We start from the raw sequence: 18,517 nt of genomic DNA, 5'->3' as shown, positions 1-18,517 counted from the left end.
GGCTACCAGTACAATACAGGGCTAAATTTAAAACTCTATGTCTGATCCTCAAGGCCCTGAAAGGAAATGGCCCTGAGTACCTGAAAAATAGGATAATCCTCCACACACCGCCAAGGACACTAAGGTCCTCTCAAGGACTATCACTAACCGCAATCTCTCCAAAAGACATTATACAATGTGATGCCTGCAAGCGAGCCTTCTCCGGAGTAGCCCCCACACTCTGGAATGCACTGCCTGAAAGGCTCCACTTAACACAAGACTATCTCTACTTCAGAAAGCAGGTGAAAGCTTGGCTCTTCAACCAGGCCTTTAATGGAAGAAGTAACTAACTTCTTAGTCTCACTCACACAAGGAGTGAGTAGGGATGCACATACTGCAGTAGGACATGTTTATCCACTGCTACCCTAGCTAAGATAATATTTAACCATCTTTCTGACCTCATGTACTCCTGTAATTGCCTATTGCTCATGTTTGATCTATTTTTACTGTACACCGCCTTGAGTAAATTCCTTCAAAAAGGCAGTAAATAAATCCTAATAAACAAACAAACAAACAGTATAAGCACACACCAATGTGACAGCACACTTTAGTAAAGCAATGGATAATTAAATCACTTCCTAAGGTTAACAGAAGGATCTGTGAAAGAGGTAGGACTTCAATCTTAACTTCCCTCATTCTCAGCCTGTTATTCTGATCACTAGGCTACTTCTCCATGTCTGCTGGATACAGACTCAGAAGTAGAGAGATCTTAAATTCTCTTAGTTCTGCTTATCCGATATGTGATAGAACCAGAGGAGATAACTACTAATGGACCAGATACTTACAAATGGAGATAGTCTTCAGTGCCCAGGAAAGAACCCAAATGAGTGCCATTGGCTATCAGACAATATGGCTTGATATAAAACTCAAGGTGGAGAGGCGACATACACAACTCAAACTCCTTAATTTCAAAAATACTGAAGTTGCTAAAATAAGGAAGTACTAAGGAGGTAGGAAGAGAATGATGGACAAATAGTGTTAAACTACAAGAAGTTATAGTGATGGTGACATACCATTTTCAGAAACATAAATAAAATTAATAATAGAATTCAACCTATATACCTGTTCACCACCTTGAATGAATCTCTTCATAAAGGTGGTTAATAAATCCCACTAAAGATTTGAATAATGAAAATAACTGCAATAGAAGTCCTGGAACAGCTGAATATCTAGAAAAGGGAATGTAAGAAGAAAGCTCTCAGAAGCTTAAACCCCCCCCCCCCCCCCCCCCACCCCCACTGTGCTTCCCAGTCTACATCTGTGACAACCAGGAAAATCCAGAAGCAATTGAAGAATCACCCTTCACTGAGAATAAAGAAGGAAGACCAATGGGGTCTAAATAGGATAGCTATTGACTGACCTGGTACCAAAGAATGCCCTATTCAGACATTAAAATCCAAATGTCATCACAAGAGAAAAAAAGCCCTGAGACATGCCATGAAATAGGAGTCACTCAAAAAGACAACCAAGAATGGGAGCCTATTAGGCTCAGAATAAAACCACAATATCAGAGGCTTCCTGATAGCAGTGGCTAATGCAGTGAAATCGAGTTAGCTGTTTATAAAGCCTGAGCTATATTCCTAGGGTACAGCAGAGTAAACACTGGATCAAATATTTGTACATTGGAGATGAGGAGATAACGATACAACCCCTGCCGTCGGTTGCACAGCTGGTGGTACCGACAGGAACAGAGCACCATAGCGATTGGATTTAAAGCTAAGTGTTATCTGGAGGGTACACCGGAGCTGAAAACAAACGGACATTTTGTATATGAAATTGATTACATCAATGAACTAGCAAATAATTCATCTAAGGAAGTTGAGACACACACACTGTTTGGACAAAAGTTGTGATTTATATACCTTGCAAAGCATTTTGGATGATAGATATTGATGCTGGTATGTTAAGCGATGGAGTTTTTTTTTCCTAAGCCAAATGATGGTAAGCCAAGCTCAAACCTTATAGTCTGCATGTTCAGGCTGGTTGAGTGGCTGGACAGAGGCTTTTTTTCTCCATCAGGAGTGGATGCTAGGTAGTTTGTTACTGGTGTGCGTGACTACATAAATTATACACAGCTGGTGCAAGGCTGTGTTTTTGATTTTCAGTTATTTAAACATTAACTAAACCAAAAAAGGCATTATATACCAAAAAAATAAAAAATAAATAATAAAAAATATATATAATAAAAATTATATATTTCTAAACAAAAAGAATGAAAAGAACAGACGCAATAAAAGTCCATAAAAAAGTATGTACCATGTAATCTGATGCTCATATCTAATATGATATATATCTTTAAAATAATGTTATTAATTTTTAATTAAAAAAAATTTTTTAAGTCAGTTACTCAGCATAAATGATGAAGTATATGTATATATGTGGAAAAATATTAAAAATGACTATAAAACAATAAAATATATTTGAAATAATATATATAATCGATTATTTATATTCAGACGTATGTGTATATGTACAAAAAATATGTCATCAATTATTTATATTCAGAAGTATGTGTATATAAACCAAAAATTAGTGATCATATGTATAGATAATGGTTATAAAATATCTAAAAGCATGTATTAATCTTATCATAAGAAATATATATAAAATATGTATGCCTTAATTGAACTTTTTGAATTAAATTTAATTCATTTATCCAAAAAGTTTAAAAATGGTCAAAAGAAAATAATAAATTAACAACATTAAAAGAGAAATAATATGATCAATGTTAAAAACAAAAAACTTTTTTCTAAAAAATATTTTTTACAAACGCTTTCTTAATAAAATGATCAATAAAAAACAAAATTTCAAATAATTCATTAAATGCCAGGAACTATTGAAAATAATATGATCGATATCAAAATTAAAAAATGCAAATGATATAAATAGCCATATATGATGAATCATATATAATGATAAAATGATTAAAAACATATCCCAAAACATATGAAAAAATATAAACGATCAAAATAAAAAATATAAAAGGTATATGGAAAACAGACATGTATATATATCAATAATATACACGTAAAAATTACATTACAAAAAAGAACTAAAATCCCTATTTTTATTTATTTATTTTATTTGTTACATTTGTATCCCACATTTTCCTACCTATTTGCAGGCTCAATGTGGCTTACATAACATAGTACCGTAAAGGCGTTCGCCAATTCCGGTATGAACAAATACAGTAATGTTGTGGTAGAATAAGGTTCGTGTGTCCAGACACATTAGGAAATTGTAGAGAGGACGAGAATCGTAGAGAGGAAGAGTTATTATATGTCCATTACGAGCTTTGGTTTCGTTGTGTTGCAGGGTACAGGCATTTAAGTTGGGTTGGTAGGGTATGCCTTTTTGAACAAGTTAGTTTTTAATGATTTCCGGAAGTTTAGGTGATCAGAAGTTGTTTTCACGGCTTTTGGTAATGCGTTCCATAGTTGTGTGCTTATGTAGGAAAAGCTGGATGCATAGGTTGATTTGTATTTGAGTCCTTTGCAGCTTGGGTAGTGGAGATTTAGGTATGTTCGTGTTGATCCTGTTGTGTTTCTGGTTGGTAGGTCTATGAGGTCTGTCATGTATCCCGGGGCTTCGTCGTAGATAATTTTATGAACCAGGGTGCAGATTTTGAAAGCAATACGTTCTTTGATTGGGAGCCAGTGCAGTTTTTCTCGGAGGGGTTTGGCGCTTTCGAATCGCGTTTTTCCAAATATAAGCCTGGCTGCCGTGTTTTGAGCGGTCTGAAGTTTCTTTATAATTTGTTCTTTGCATCCCGCATAAATTCCATTGCAGTAATCTACATGGCTCAGTACCATTGACTGTATCAAGTTGTGAAATGTTTCCTTCGGAAAGAATGGTTTTACGCGTTTTGAGTTTCCACATTGAGTGGAATGTTTACTTTGTTGTAGATTTCACTTGGTTCTCTAGTGTGAGGTTATGGTCGATTGTAACACCGAGAATTTTCAGGCTGTCTGAGATAGGGAGGATATAATTTGGGGTGTTTATATTTGTAGGTTTGTTCGTATTGTATTGGGATGAGAGGATGAGACAGTGTGTTTTTCTGTGTTGAGTTTTAGTTGAAATGCGTTTGCCCGTGAGTCCATGATATTCAAGCTGAGCTTGATTTCGTTGGTGATTTCTGTCAGATCACGTTTGTAAGGAATGTATATTGTGACATAGTCTGCATAGATGAAAGGGTTAAGGCCTAGGTTGGATAAGGATTTGGCTAGTGGGGTCATCATTAGGTTGAAAAGGATCGGTGATAGTGGTGATCCTTGAGGTACTCCACATTCTGTTTCCCACGGTGGTGATATGTTTGAGCTTGATTTCACTCGATATGTTCTAGTGGTTAGGAAACCCTTGATCCAACTAAGTATGTGTCCGCCAATCCCGAAGTAATCTAGGAGTCTTAATAATCTTAGGAGTCTAGTAATCTAGTAGTCTTAGTAGTATTTTATGGTTTACCACAATTCCAGGAATAACATGTACAGAATGTTTGTACATTTGGGAAGCTTGCCAGGTGCCCTTGGCCTGGATTGGCCGCTGTCATGGATAGGATGCTGGGCTCGATGGACCCTTGGTCTTTTCCCAGTGTGGCATTACTTATGTATTTATGTCGAACACACTGGACATGTCGAATTGGAGGAGAAGTATGCTTTTGCCTGTTGCTATTTCCTGCTTGAATTTGGCTAGGAGGGTAATTAGTACTGTTTCAGTGCTATGGAGGGGGCGAAATCCTGATTGTGATTCATGTAATACTGTGAATTTGTTTATATAATCAGTAAGTTGTTTGGTTACCATGCCTTCCATCAGTTTGACCACCAGTGGGATTGATGCTACTGAGCGGTAGTTAGTGATTTCGTTTGATTTTTTTTCTTGGGATCTTTTGGTATTGGGGTGAGCAGGATGTTGCCATTTTCCTTAGGGAAGAGATCTTGTTGAAGCATGTAGTTTAAGTGGGATGTAAGGTCTGCTATGAAGCGGTGGGGGGCGGATTTTATTAGGTAGCTGGGGCAGTTATCCAATTGACAGTGAGAGTTGAAGAACCTATTAATCGCTTGGGTGACTGCTTCTGCGGTGAGGAGAGCGAAGTTTGACCAGGTTTGCAATTTTTTCATTGAAGTATTTAGCAAGGTTGTCTGCAGATGGGATGTCTGTATTGGTTGTGGTGACCAAGATGATGTCTAGTAGTTTGTTCACGAGTTGGTACAATGTCTTCGTGTCTTTGTCATCTTGCCCTATTTTAGTTTTATAGTATGACCTTTTGGTCTGTCTTATTGCATATTTGTATTTTCTTTGTATTTGTGTCCATGCGTTGAGTGTGTGTTCATCTTTTTTTTTTCCAAGCTCGTTCAAGTTTCCTAGATTGTGTTTTTATTTTTTTCAGTTCTTCGTTGAACCACAGTATCGAGTTATGCCTACATGAGGTTCTTGTTCGTAAGGGTGTTATTTCGTCCAGTATGCTTCTGCATCTTTTATCCCATTCTGAGAGGTAGTATATAGAGTCTGTTTGTGCTGTCCATTTGTTTTTGTATATCTGTTGCCAGAATGTTTCAGAGTCTATTTGGCCTCTTGTGCTGTAGGTTGTGTGTTCTTGTATACGGTGTGAACCCTTTTTCCGCCATTTTAAGGATAGGTTTAGTTTGTAGTGGTCGGTCCATGGGGTTTCTGTCCATATAATTTCTGTTATTATCAGGTTCTGGGCTGTGGACAGATTGTGTGAGCTGAGGTCGAGTGTGTGCCCTTTGACATGGGTTGCTTGCATGTGTGGCCATTTAAGATCCCATGAGTGGAGGAATTCCTTGCATTCTCGTGCGTTGGTAGAGTTTGGGTCTTCTAGGTGGAGGTTAATGTCTCCTAATACTAGTATATTGGAGTTGGTTGCATAAGTATTTGAAATGAAGTCCATGAAGTTGGTCTGGCCTTCGTTCCAATTACCTGGAGGTCTGTAAAACAAGACACAATTCACATGATCGCGTAGGGTTTTGTTGTGGATTCTGATTGAGGAAATTTCAAGTTGAGGTGTTATGGACTCGGCAGTGGTTTCGCTGGTAAAGGGGGACCAATAGATTAGTGCTATGCCTCCGCCTCTCTTTTCTGGTCCAGTGTGTAATTTTGTATCCTGGAGGGCACAGGTCTAGGATTATAGCGTCCTTTTGGTCATGGATCCAAGTTTCAGGGAGGAAGAGTAGGTCGAGGTTTTCTGACATGATCCAGTCTGTTAGTAGTGTTGTTTTATTTACAGCAGATCTGGCGTTGACGTAGCCCACTTGGATTGTTTGGAATGGGTCTTCTGTATTTGGTGTTAAGTGGACTTTTGTTAGTTGTCGTTTCTTTGTTGAGGTGAGTTTGTTTGGGCCCTTCTTTCCCTTCTGTTGTGGTTGTTCGCATATAAGTGTTCTTCCTTTGTTTAGGTTGTTAACAGTTTGGTGAGGTGTGGTGTATTTGATCAATCTATGATGATTGTGTAGTATGGGTATAATGTTGTTTTCTGCAAGTGGGGTGGTTAGTGTTAAGTGGATCAGTGTTAGGGAGTAGATTATTAGGATTAGTTTGAGGGTATTCATTATGGTATACATTTCCTGTGGTTTCTATTAAGACCGTGTTGCCAAAATCTGCTCTCCTCACAAGCCTGCCTTCTCCGGTTGATCAAATGCAGTGCAAAAGGCTCCTTCTCAGGCACACCCGTCCTGTTGAAGGTGTCTTCAGTTCACTAGCAATTATTCAATTTTTACTTTGGTTTTTATTGTCAGGCCTTTCGAGCCTTGTCATTTGTAAAGTCTCAATGTCTTGAAATATAATAGGTACTTTACTGGTGATGATGATGTAGTTAAGTTTTTAACTATGTTAAAAAGTTCTTTTGATGAGTTACAACTCTCAGTTATTTTACTAGAAAAATAGATTTTTTTGGGGGGGGAGGGGGTTGAAAAACTTTTTTGTCCAGATAAATCTGCTGTCTCCAAAGTTTTTTCAATTCATCAGCTAGCATGAGAGTCCAAGCTCTCTCCAATTTTCTGCATTCCTTTTTCTCCTGCCTCAACTCGGTGGCCTAGTCAGTGCAGGAGCAATCCCCAGTCGCTCCTACTCATGCCAGCTCCACATTCAAAATAGCTGCTGTGTCATTCTGTGACAGTCACATGGGGGGGGGGGGGGGGGGGCAATTTGGCTTCATATGCGGTGAATTTTGGCAACAGATTTGGTTTCAGTTGAAACTGAAAACCTCAATCTTACTTGCCCTCTAACCCAAAAACCAGAGCAAGAGAAGCCATCGCAGACCCGTGACCCACTAATCCAAAGACTCCAGACAAAGGGAGAAAACAAACTAAAAAATGGAAGGTATACAATTGCTAATAAGCTAAATAGATCCTTTTCTTTGGTTTTTTTATTCCTAAGATTGCATTCCTGGGACCCCACAAACATCCCCAGACCTACCAGACGGCACAGGCTTATCACATTTAGCACTTGCTGAAGACTGAGAAATACTGACTAGATGGTACCTGCACAGGTTGGTTATATGTTTCTCAGAATACAAATGTTCTCATTCTGCATCTGCTGGTAGGAGTGCATAACCAAGTGTCTGAACCGGTCTGGAGGGATGCTAAGGAGAACGTTAGTATATGAGTCTTAAGGGTTGTTGTTTTTTTTTAACTAAACATAAATTCTGTAAAAATTTTCCCCTATTAATTTATTAATATCAATTACTTTAATGTTTATGCATTTTACTGAGCTTTTACACGTGTATTCTTTATTATTGTTATTATCATCATCATCATCATTATAAGATACTGTTTGGGAACTTATGAGAGTGTTTGGTTTTACAGTTTATTTTATATTTATTTGCTGTGCTATGCCTTAGCTATATAGATATATTAATGATTTGCAATATATAAGTAAAACCCACTGATATGTATGACATACCCTGCTGGTCTGCTGAGAACTGATACGATGCTGCAGTGAACAAAGCCATAGCAGGTCATTCTAATTAAATTTGGAAAGCAACAAGTAGAAGAATTCCCGGAAGGAACAATAAAGGGAATAAAATGGGAGCAACCAAAGAAAATGTGTATACATGGTAGTGACTAAATTACATCCAATACCATTTATGATTTGCAAATTTAACCAGGCATAAACAGATGGAAATTAACTGTTCCTTGGGATAAGATATCCCTTCCCCACAACAGAACTTGTTAATGCTCCTATACAAAGGTAAACTGGAACAAAGCATTGATCTATACCTGCTGCTGGTCTGTTCCTTTTTTGCTGTGGTTCTGAATGTAATCTACTAGTCCATGAACCACAGTCTTCACAGCTACTAGTCCGTTATCTAGCTGTTCCCATGTTGGTGGTGGGGCATCTACACACAAAATAGATATTTGATTTTTTTAAAAGAGGAATTTAAAATAAATCACAGAAGCCACACCAAGAATATAAATTAACAAATTTCACTTCATTATCCACGTTTACTAAGCTGTGATAGCAGCTGCCTTGCGCTAATGCCGACAGCCCATTCACTTTGAATGGGCTGCATCGGCATTGCCGCACGACTTAGTAAACAGGGGAGCATTTTTCTTAAACACTTTTATAATTACCTCAAAGCGATATACAAGTTAAAATACAAGCCTTGAGAATAGTGTAACGCCATACTTTTAACACCTCTCTTTATAATAAACAGACTGCACCACATCCACTACCACTGTATTCCTAGATGCCCCCATTCATCTCACTGCAAGCATGGTTTACCTGGGCTGGGGTCGATGTTGGCCAGCAGCTCCAAGTGTGGTCGGAGTCGGTTCAGATTGGCTGGATCACCAGTCCGCTGCAGAGCAATAGTCAATTCCTGGACGCTCTGTGCAAATGAGGCTGGGGTCTGCAACTTAAAATATTTTTTTGTAATAATTAACATTACACAAACACAAAAACCTTTACATCTCTACCAACTAAACAAAATGGGCATTCCTCTCATGTTATTAAAATTACCAATAAAGCAAAATTACTTACCTATAGCAATGGTTCACTGTAGACAGTAAGATAATGCAGGCACACAAGTCACTACCCTGTCAGCTGACATCAGGGCAGATTAGCTCTCCTGGTGGGTTTCCTGGGCATGCACATGGTTTCCCAATGTACTGTGGGTGCATCTGCTCCACAGTCAGTAATATAGCCGGGTTATGTGCTTCAAATCAAGAGGAGAAGATGGGGTGGGGCAGGGCATGGTATGGCTCCATTATCCTGCTGTCTATAGAAAACCCCCTATTACAGGTAAGCAACTCCATTTTATCCATCAACTAGAAGAATGGATGTAGCTGCATTCATAGCAAATAACAAGCTGAGTGTTGCTCTTCATTGTGTTGAGTGATTTTGGCAAACCAGAAAAATCGAGTGATTTTGGAATGGATACTTAAGTTAATCATCTGAATAAGCTTTGTAGCATAGTCTGTACGTGTGTTAGTATATCCAGCCTTAAAGACTGATCAAGGCAGTAGTGTTACATGAAGGAACCAAGGACCAAGTTGCTGTTTTATATGCAACCAGTACTGAGGATGACTGTAGGTGTGCTATGGAGGTTAATTTAGCACACTGCCTATGTGCTTTGATTCCATCTAGAGCAGAAGCTAATGTAGTCCAATATACAATTTGAGACTATGCATTCCGTAATGTCAGAATAGACATGGTTAGTCTCAATTAGGGATGGGCTGTTTGAAATGAATGTCATTTGCTGATAAGTGTGTGTATTATTTGCATACAGTGCACACTTTTATTAAAGCATGCACGCTATACACTGAATTCTATAAAAGTTGCTAAAAATTGTGCATGCAAATTTGAGTGCACGCCCAATTTGAATGGGCAATTTAACTGAATAAGCCAATTAGCACTAATTGTGCCCTATTATTGGTGCTAATTGACTTCATTTAGAAAGTGTTACTATGTCCTCCTAGACATGGGCTAAAGTACCAATTTTCTTTAATAATCTTGTCAATGAGTACATTACCTTTTGTGATTGACAGAGTTACTGCTGTTTATTGTGATTTTTGTTAAAATCTTGAGTAGGGAGATGTGGTAGCCATGTTAGTCCACTTTTAAAGGTAATCAATACAAAATAAAACAAAATAAAACATGGAAAAGAAAATAAGATGATACCTTTTTTATTGGACATACAATACATTTTTTGATTAGCTTTCGAAGGTAGTCCTTCTTCGTCAAATCGGAAATAAGCAAATGTTGGTATATGACAGCATATATAAGTGAAACATCAAAGCATTTCAGTGACAGTCTAAAAGGATGGGGGGGGGGGGGGGTCAGGTGAGAGACAGGGAGAGCCAGGCGGATGAGGGACAGGGAGATATGCATGGTCTCTGAACGCCTTTAGAGAGTTCCAGATCGCTCACCAATTCCAGGAGATTGATCTGAAGACCTTTTTCCTGAAAGGACCAGGCTCCTTGAGTGTGAAGACCATCTAAATGAGCTACCCACCACAGGAGGGATGCAACCGTTGTCAGCACTTTTTGCGGCTGAGGAATTTGGAATGGATGTCCCAAGGTCAAATTGGATCAAATCGTCCACCACTGCAGAGAATTCTGGAAGTCGGTGGACAGTTGAATTACATCCTACAGCTTGATACCCCTGGAAAGCTAGGGTCCATTGAGCTGATCTCATGTGTAGGTGTGCCATGGGAGTCACATGAACTGTGGAGACCATGTGCCCCAGAAGTCTCAACATCTGCTGAGCCATGATCTGTTGAGACGTTTTAACTATGGACACCAGGGACAGGAGGTTATCTGCTCTTGCCTCGGGAAGATAAGCTTGAGCTGTCTTCATGTTCAACTGAGCTCCAATGAATTCCAACTTTTGAACTGGGATGAGATGGGACTTGGAGTAATTGAGCACGAACCCTAGTAGTTCTAGCACCTGAATAGTCATTCGCATGGACTGTAGAGCACCTGCTTTTGAGGTGCTCTTCACCAGCCAATCGTCGAGATAAGGGAACACATGCACTCCCAGTCTGCATAGCGACGCTGCGACTACCGCTAGATACTTTGTGAACACTCTGGGCACAGACGCCAGACCAAAGGGCAGTACACAGTACTGAAAGTGCTGAGTTCCCAGCCGAAATCGAAGATACTTCCTGTGAGCTGGGAGTATCGAAATGTGTATGTAACCATCCTTTAAGTCCAGAAAGCATAGCCAATCGTTCTCTTGAATCATGGTAAGAAGGGTGCCCAGGGAAACCATCCTGAACTTTTCTCGGACTAGGAATTTGTTCAGGGCCCTTAGGTCTAGGATGGGACGCATTCCCCGTTTTCTTTTGCACAAGGAAGTACCTGGAATAGAATCCAAGCTCTTCTTCCCCTGGTGGAACGGGTTCGACCACTTGGGCCTTCAGAAGGGTGGAGAGTTCCTCTGCAAGTACCTGTTTGTGCTGGGAACTGTAAGAATGAGCTCCCGGTGGACAATTTGGAGGTTTGGGTTCCAGATTGAGGGTGTATCCTGACCGGACTATTTGAAGGACTCTTCGGACGGCGGTTATGAGAGGCCACCTTTGGTGAAAAAATATCAACCTCCCCCCAACCGGCAAGTCGTCCGGCACTGGCACTTTTAAATAGCTATGCGTAACTGGAGCCAGTCAAAAGCCTGTTCCCTGCTTTTGCTGGAGAGCAGCACGGGCCTTAGATGCACGCTGTTGACGAGAACAAGCGTGCTGGGATTGAGACTGGGAAGGCTGTCGAGAAGCAGGAATGTACCTACGCCTAGGATAGCAATAGGGAGCACTCCTCTTCCCCCCAAAATGCCTCCTAGATGAGAAGGTAGTAGCAGAAGACACCCGGTGGGAGACAGAATCCATAGCATCATTATGCTTCTTGATCTGATCAACAAGATCTCTACTTTTTCATCAAAAAGGTTCCCCCCCCCCCCCCCCCGGCAAGGAACATCCGCCATTCGCTGCTGGACCGAATGATCCAGGTCAGAGACACGCAGCCACGAGAGTCTACGCATTACTATATCTTGAGCAGCGATCCTGGATGCTACATCAAAAGTGTCGAACATAACCCTGGCCAGGAATTTTCGACACGCCTTCTGCTGCCTGACCACCTGGCAAAAAGGCTCGGCTTGCTCCGGAGGGAGCACATCAACCAAGCTACACAGTTGCCTTATCGAGTCTCGCAAGTGAACGCTCATGAACAGCTGGTATGATTGGATCTTGGCAGCGAGCATAGTGGCCTGATACGTCTTCCTCCCAAAAGAATCAACAGTCCTAGCTCCTCTGCCTGGGGGCGCCGAAGCATAGTCTCTAGTACTTCTGGCTCTCTTGAGGGCGGAATTTGCCACCATAGAATTTTGGGATAACTGAGACCTCATCAATCCAGGTTCACCGTGGATCCGATACTGGGAATCAGCTTTCTTCAGGACCACGGAGCCAGACAGAGAGGCCGACCAGTTTCGCATAAGGAGTTCCTTCAGTACCTTATGCAGAGGGACTGTCACAGCTTCTTTAGGTGGAGAAGAATAATCCAGGACCACGAGCATCTCAGTCCTGGGCTCATCCTCAACCTCCACAGGGAAGGGAATAGCCATAGCCATTTCCCAGACAAAAGAGAAAAAGGAAAGACTCTCCGGTGGAGATAATCTCCTCTCTGGTGGAGAAGGTTCAGAGGTAATCCCATAGGACTCATCAGAAGAAATGTACCTGGGATCTTCCTCTGACTACCACGAACGCTCCTGCTCAGTATCGGATAAGACCTCTGTCAAGGTACTCCGACACTGAACCTGCCTCGACACCGAGGAACGATGTCCTTGATGGAGATGTCGAGAGGCCGACACCCGATAAGACTGCGGCGATGCTCCCTCCACCGACGTCAAAGGGGAGTCGAGCTGGGTGGCAGCTGACGCCAACGCCGCACCGCAATCGGGGACCTCACCGCAGGAGAAGAACCAGACACCGCTGCAGCAGAAGGTATAGAAAGCACAAGCACCCCCGACACCTAAGCTGTCACAGCAGTCCCTCCAGAAGTTCTGGAAACAAGGCCCGGATGCGCTCGTTGAGAGCCACCATCAGAGAAGGCTGCGGGGTCAGAGGAACAGGCGGCGTCAGAATCCGTGGAGGCTCGGAAGCAGGTACCGGGCTGCTAGGAGGCCGACGCATCGGCACCTCCTGTATCAAGGGGGAGCGATCCTCTCGGCGCCAACGCTTCTCGGGTGCCGACTCTCTTGACGCCCCGGAGCTCCCGGTACCGTGTGTCGAAGGAGAACGATGACGGTGCTTCTTTGCCTTCACTCAACGCCCATCATCGACACTCCTCGGTACTGACGAGGAGGACGTGGAATCCTCACGTCTCCTTGGGGCCGGGTCCGACGAAGGTCAATCCCGGGGGGCCTGAATAACAGGAGGCCTCGAGGCAGGTGGAGACCCACTCAACGCCTCACTGCTCCTTGCGTGAGTTGGTCTCTCAGCAGCCATTACCTCCCTTCCCGACGTCGATGACCTCGGTACCGAAGTCGATGTCGACGTCAAAGGACCGAACTGAGCCCCAAACCGAGTACAACGTTTGAAGCCACTGGGTGTCTTCGATGACATGGAAGTGAAAACGGCTTCGGCGAAATCAAAAGACGCGATTGTGCCTGATAAAAGGAAAAAAAAGGTCACAAAAATAAGGGAATAACCCGTCCGTGAAGAAAAATAAAGGTAACTTGAAAGGGGAGAAAAACTAAAAGTACACTACAGAAACTTCTTCTTTTTTTTTTTTAAATTTGTAGAAGTCTTTATTCAAAGTTGAGAGATATAACAGAGGCAAATCAATTACAGCCAATAACATCTGGGTCATTCCATGCCAAGTGGTCTAAAATTAAAAAAAGGTTCCACCATTATGTTCTCCAATTTTGTTCAAATTTTATCTGTTGCGCGAGTCAGGTGTTAAACGAAGTTTCCCAAAATTTGAGGTCTCTAACTGCAATAGTTGCAGATCTAGACCCCCTTTTCTGAAAGGTTTGTCAGTCCATGAGCACGTGACATTTACCAAAATGCCATTTTTGGGGTCTAACAAAATCCAAACACATTTATAAGAATGGCTAAAAAATTCAAATCCTGTACAATTTTTGATGCTAATTCCGATAAAAATACATTTTAACATTATGGATGCAAAATCCAGTCAAACAAGTTGACTCAAAGTGTGCATCAAAATTAGTCGCGACTCATCGGAACATATTTGGACCAATATTCAGACTGCAACAACTTCCATGCAAACAAAGATACGGGCTTGAAATTTTGAACAAGCATTATGCTTGTGCTGGACATAATACTGCTAGATTTGCAACTAACCAGCATCTATAACTGCCCTGCAGGATCTCTTCAAAGTTGGCACTGGTAAAATGGTAAAATGTACCAAAGTTCAAAGCCAATTATTAAAAAAGAGTCTGCCTGAATCAGCTTGTGAACAGTATCATCTGAAAGAGAAAATTGTGCTCTACAACACTGATATGTTTTTGTTTTGCAATACCACCATTAAGTAGCCATTTACTCAGGTCAAAGTATATTATATTTTGTGTGTGCGATGTATTACATTGGTCCATGATGGCTGAGCCATTACTCGTCATCACATTGAAAACAGCATCCCCATCGTCATAGGGGCCACACCCGATAGCCATGCAGTACTTTGGCTGAAACATATATGCTTTCTCCTAAGGATATATTTGTTTATACTCAAGTGAAACATTTTCTTTCTGCTGTAGAGATAAAGGCTAAGGTAATTCGAGAGGACTCCTTTTTGGAGGATTTGTATGAGGACTCTAGGGGAACGAGAGGGGTCTGATCACTTGTCTGTATACTTATCATTGTAGGCAGGTGCGGCCCCACCTATGAAAGTCCTTATATAGGTGGTATTTGACTCCAGCCCGCCTTCACCACATGTTTCCGACAGTATCCCCACTTTGCTGGAAGGAATGTTGGAAGCAGGGTACCATGGGTCATCTCTGGTGGTCATTTGTAGTGGAGTGGCGGCCTAGTGGTTAGGGTGGTGGACTTTGGTCCTGGGGAACTGAGGAACTGAGTTCGATTCCCGGCACAGGCAGCTCCTTGTGACTCTGGGCAAGTCACTTAACCCTCCATTGCTTGCCGCATTGAGCCTGCCATGAGTGGGAAAGCGCGGGGTACAAATGTAACTAAAATAAATAAAAATTAGTTACATTTGTATCCCACATTTTCCCACCTATTTGCAGGCTCAATGTGGCTTACATAGTACCGGAGATGCGTTTGCAGACTCCGGTGTAAACAAATACAGAATGATGTTGAGATAAGATAAAGTTCATGTGGTACAGCCACATAAGGGAATCATACAACGGAAGAATTATGTTATGTCCATTCCGTATTTTAGTTTTTATTTTAGACCAAATGAAGCAAAGGAGGTGATTCTGGAGACTGGAGAGGAATCCACGAGACAAATGAAGGGGAAGAACCTGGAAGAGATACATCAGATGTGGCAACACATTCATTTTCAGAGTAGCAATCCGTCCAAACCAAGATATTTCAAGGGAACCACAAGCCTCCAAATCTTTATATAAATCCCTCAAGAGGGGAGGATAATTAACCGAGAATAAATCAGAAAAGTTCTTGGTAAGGAGAATCCCTAAATACTTGATACCGCGCGTTACCCATCGAAAAGGAAAAGCTTGTTGTAAAGATTGCAAAATCGGACTCGAGATACCAATAGCCATGGCTTCTGATTTAGTCATATTGAGCTTAAATCCCGAAACAGAGGAATAATCCGCTAAAAGCTTAATTAAATTAGGCATGGATAGTAACGGTTTGGTTAAGGAGAGCAGGATATCATCCGCAAACAATGCCAACTTATATTCCTGACCACCCACCAAAATGCCCAAGATATCAGGATTAGAATGAATAGCAATAGCAAGGGGCTCCATTACCAAAGCAAAGAGCATTGGTGAAAGAGGACACCCCTGGCATGTCCCCCTAGATAAAGGGAACGTAGGAGAATTGCCCCCATTAATGCGTACACATGCTCTGGAAGAATTGTTAAGAGCTTGAGTCCAATCCTTAAAACCAGGCCCAAATCCCAACCGCTCCATGACACTGATCATGAATGGCCAATGGACACGATCGAATGCCTTCTCGGCATCGAGCCCCAGAAGACACAAAGGAGTTTTTGACTTTGTAGCTACGTGCAGTAGATTAACCATTCGGCGAACATTATCCTTAGCTTGTCTTTGGGGAACAAACCCAACTTGATCAGGGTGGATTAGATCCGGAAGAACTTTCGTTAGTTGATTCGCTAGAACCTTAGCTATTATTTTTAGATTTTGCTGGAAAAATCCTCCATTCCTGGGCCACCGTGGACGCCGACCCATCAGTGAGAACAAGCAACCTGCTTCCCCTCGGAGAATAAATGCTACCCAAAATCCACAAACCTGGAAACCCTGGCAAACCAATCATATCGGGTATTGGCACACTCACAGGAGGAAATATCTGAACTTATAGAGAGGATTCTGAAACCTCTCGTGCACAAGACAAACAGCTTCATACAAGACACCACAGACTTTCTGAATAAATTGAAAAATATCAAGCAATTACCACCGGGTACCCTTCTGGTCATGATGGATGTAGAATCACGATACAGTAACATTCCCCATGCGGATGGCATAGATGCATGTGAGAAGCTCCTAAAAACATCCACACTGGACCATCAATACTCACCAGAAACCATTACAAAATTAATCAAATTTATTCTAACTCACAACTATTTCTGCTTTAACAATGATATCTATCTACAAATCATGGGCACTGCGATGGGCACCAGGACAGCACCCCAATATGCCAACCTACTTATGGCTAAGCTGGAAGAGATATTTCTGAATACATACCAGACCAAACCCCTAAAATACTACCGGTACATCGATGACATTTTTATGATTTGGACTGAGGGGGAAGAAACTCAAACAATTTTACAGTTCCTTCAATACATACCATCCTACAATCAGATTCAAAATTGACTACTCCCCAGAAAAAGTCAATTTTTTGGACACCACAGTCTCAAGCAGTGATGTCTATATACAAACATCCATATACAAGAAACCCACAGACAAATGCAGCTACCTCCACAACTCCAGCTTCCACCCTTCACATACAAAAAGATAAATTTTTTACAGCCAAGCCACAAGGTACCACCGTATCTGCTCTGACCCAGGAGACAGAGACAGACACCTCAGAATCCTGACTGCATCCTTCGAACAGAAAGGCTACAATCCTAAAATAATCTCCAAGAATACTGCCTCCTCCCTCAAAACACCCAGGGAAAATCTGCTACAGTACAAGGAAAAGAAAGCCACAGAGAGAATCCCCCTTATAGTGACATACAACCCAGAGCTGGAAAAATTAAGAAAAATCATAAGAGATCTACAGCCTCTACTCCAGGAGGATGAATTACTGAAACAGATATTCCCATCCCCACCAGTGCTGGCCTTCCGACAGCCACCCAACTTAATACACAAGCTAATTAAAAGTTCCCAACACAGACTCAAAAAGAAGAGAATGGCACACATCCTTGCAATATATCCAGCTGCAAACTATGCCAAAACATTTCATAGGACCCCACGGTCATTCAAAGGAAAAATATTCAACATTAAGGAATCCTTCACATGCTCATCTTCCAATGTGGTATATATCATTCAGTGTAAAAAATGCGATGAAGGGTGCTACATTGGAGGAACAAGTCAGATGCTAAAGAAGAGATTTAATTTACATAGACACCATATGAAAAATGCTAGTACCAACCAGGACGTCACCTCTATGCGGCAGCAGTTTACAAAACCAGAACACTGTACAAGTGATTTTATGGTAAGAATCCTAAAAGGGAACTTTAAAACAATACGGGAACGTAAGACCTTTGAAGTCAGAATGATTAAATATTTTGACACCCACCAGACAGGACTTAACAAAGATCTGGGTTTTCCAGCCCATTATAAACCGTAAAATTGTACTACTTTGTCACCTTATCTCCATGCATATCTCCCTGTCCCTCATCCACCCGGCTCTCTCAGTCTCTCACCTGAACCCCCCCCCCCCCCCTCATCCTGTTAGACTCACTGAAATGCTTTGATGTTTCACTTATATATACTATAATCTACCAATATTTGCTTATTTCCGATCTGACGAAGAAGAGTTACCTTCGAAAGCTAATCAAAAATGCATTTAAGTCCAATAAAAAAGGTATCATTATATTTTCATGTTTTATTTTGTTTTATTTCTATTGTTAACATCTTGAAATTTCAATAAAAAAATACAAAAGAAATTACACATATAAATTTAGGTACAAGATCCATGAAAGGATCAGGGATGTTCCTTTAACTTAAGCATATTGTTATAGAATAAATGGGCTCTGCACCTAATTAAGTGCAGAGATTTGCACCAAGGTTTCATTGGTGTAAATGGTCATGCCTAAATGTAATCGCAGTTCCTGGCACTAAGCACTATTCTACA

The 18,517-nt window shown here is 41.3% G+C and overlaps 1 protein-coding gene across 4 annotated transcripts in view; it reads right to left on the bottom strand.

The window, feature by feature from the left end:
* The window catches only part of RC3H1 (ring finger and CCCH-type domains 1), a 343,910-nt gene that overhangs the window by 205,135 nt on the left and 120,258 nt on the right, over positions 1-18,517 (bottom strand). For 3 of the 4 annotated variants that reach the window (XM_030205363.1, XM_030205364.1, XM_030205367.1), the window contains exons 7-8: positions 8,776-8,908; positions 8,271-8,389 (exon numbers count right to left, since the gene is read on the bottom strand). In XM_030205363.1, the coding sequence (XP_030061223.1) occupies positions 8,271-8,389; positions 8,776-8,908 (252 nt within the window). The remainder of the gene's footprint in view (positions 1-8,270; positions 8,390-8,775; positions 8,909-18,517) is intronic. The other variant, XM_030205366.1, reaches the window with a different exon arrangement.

The sequence above is a fragment of the Microcaecilia unicolor genome, chromosome 6, assembly GCF_901765095.1.
Source record: "Microcaecilia unicolor chromosome 6, aMicUni1.1, whole genome shotgun sequence".
Classification (NCBI taxonomy): domain Eukaryota; kingdom Metazoa; phylum Chordata; class Amphibia; order Gymnophiona; family Siphonopidae; genus Microcaecilia; species Microcaecilia unicolor.
This window is presented reverse-complemented; position numbering and strand designations above follow the sequence as displayed.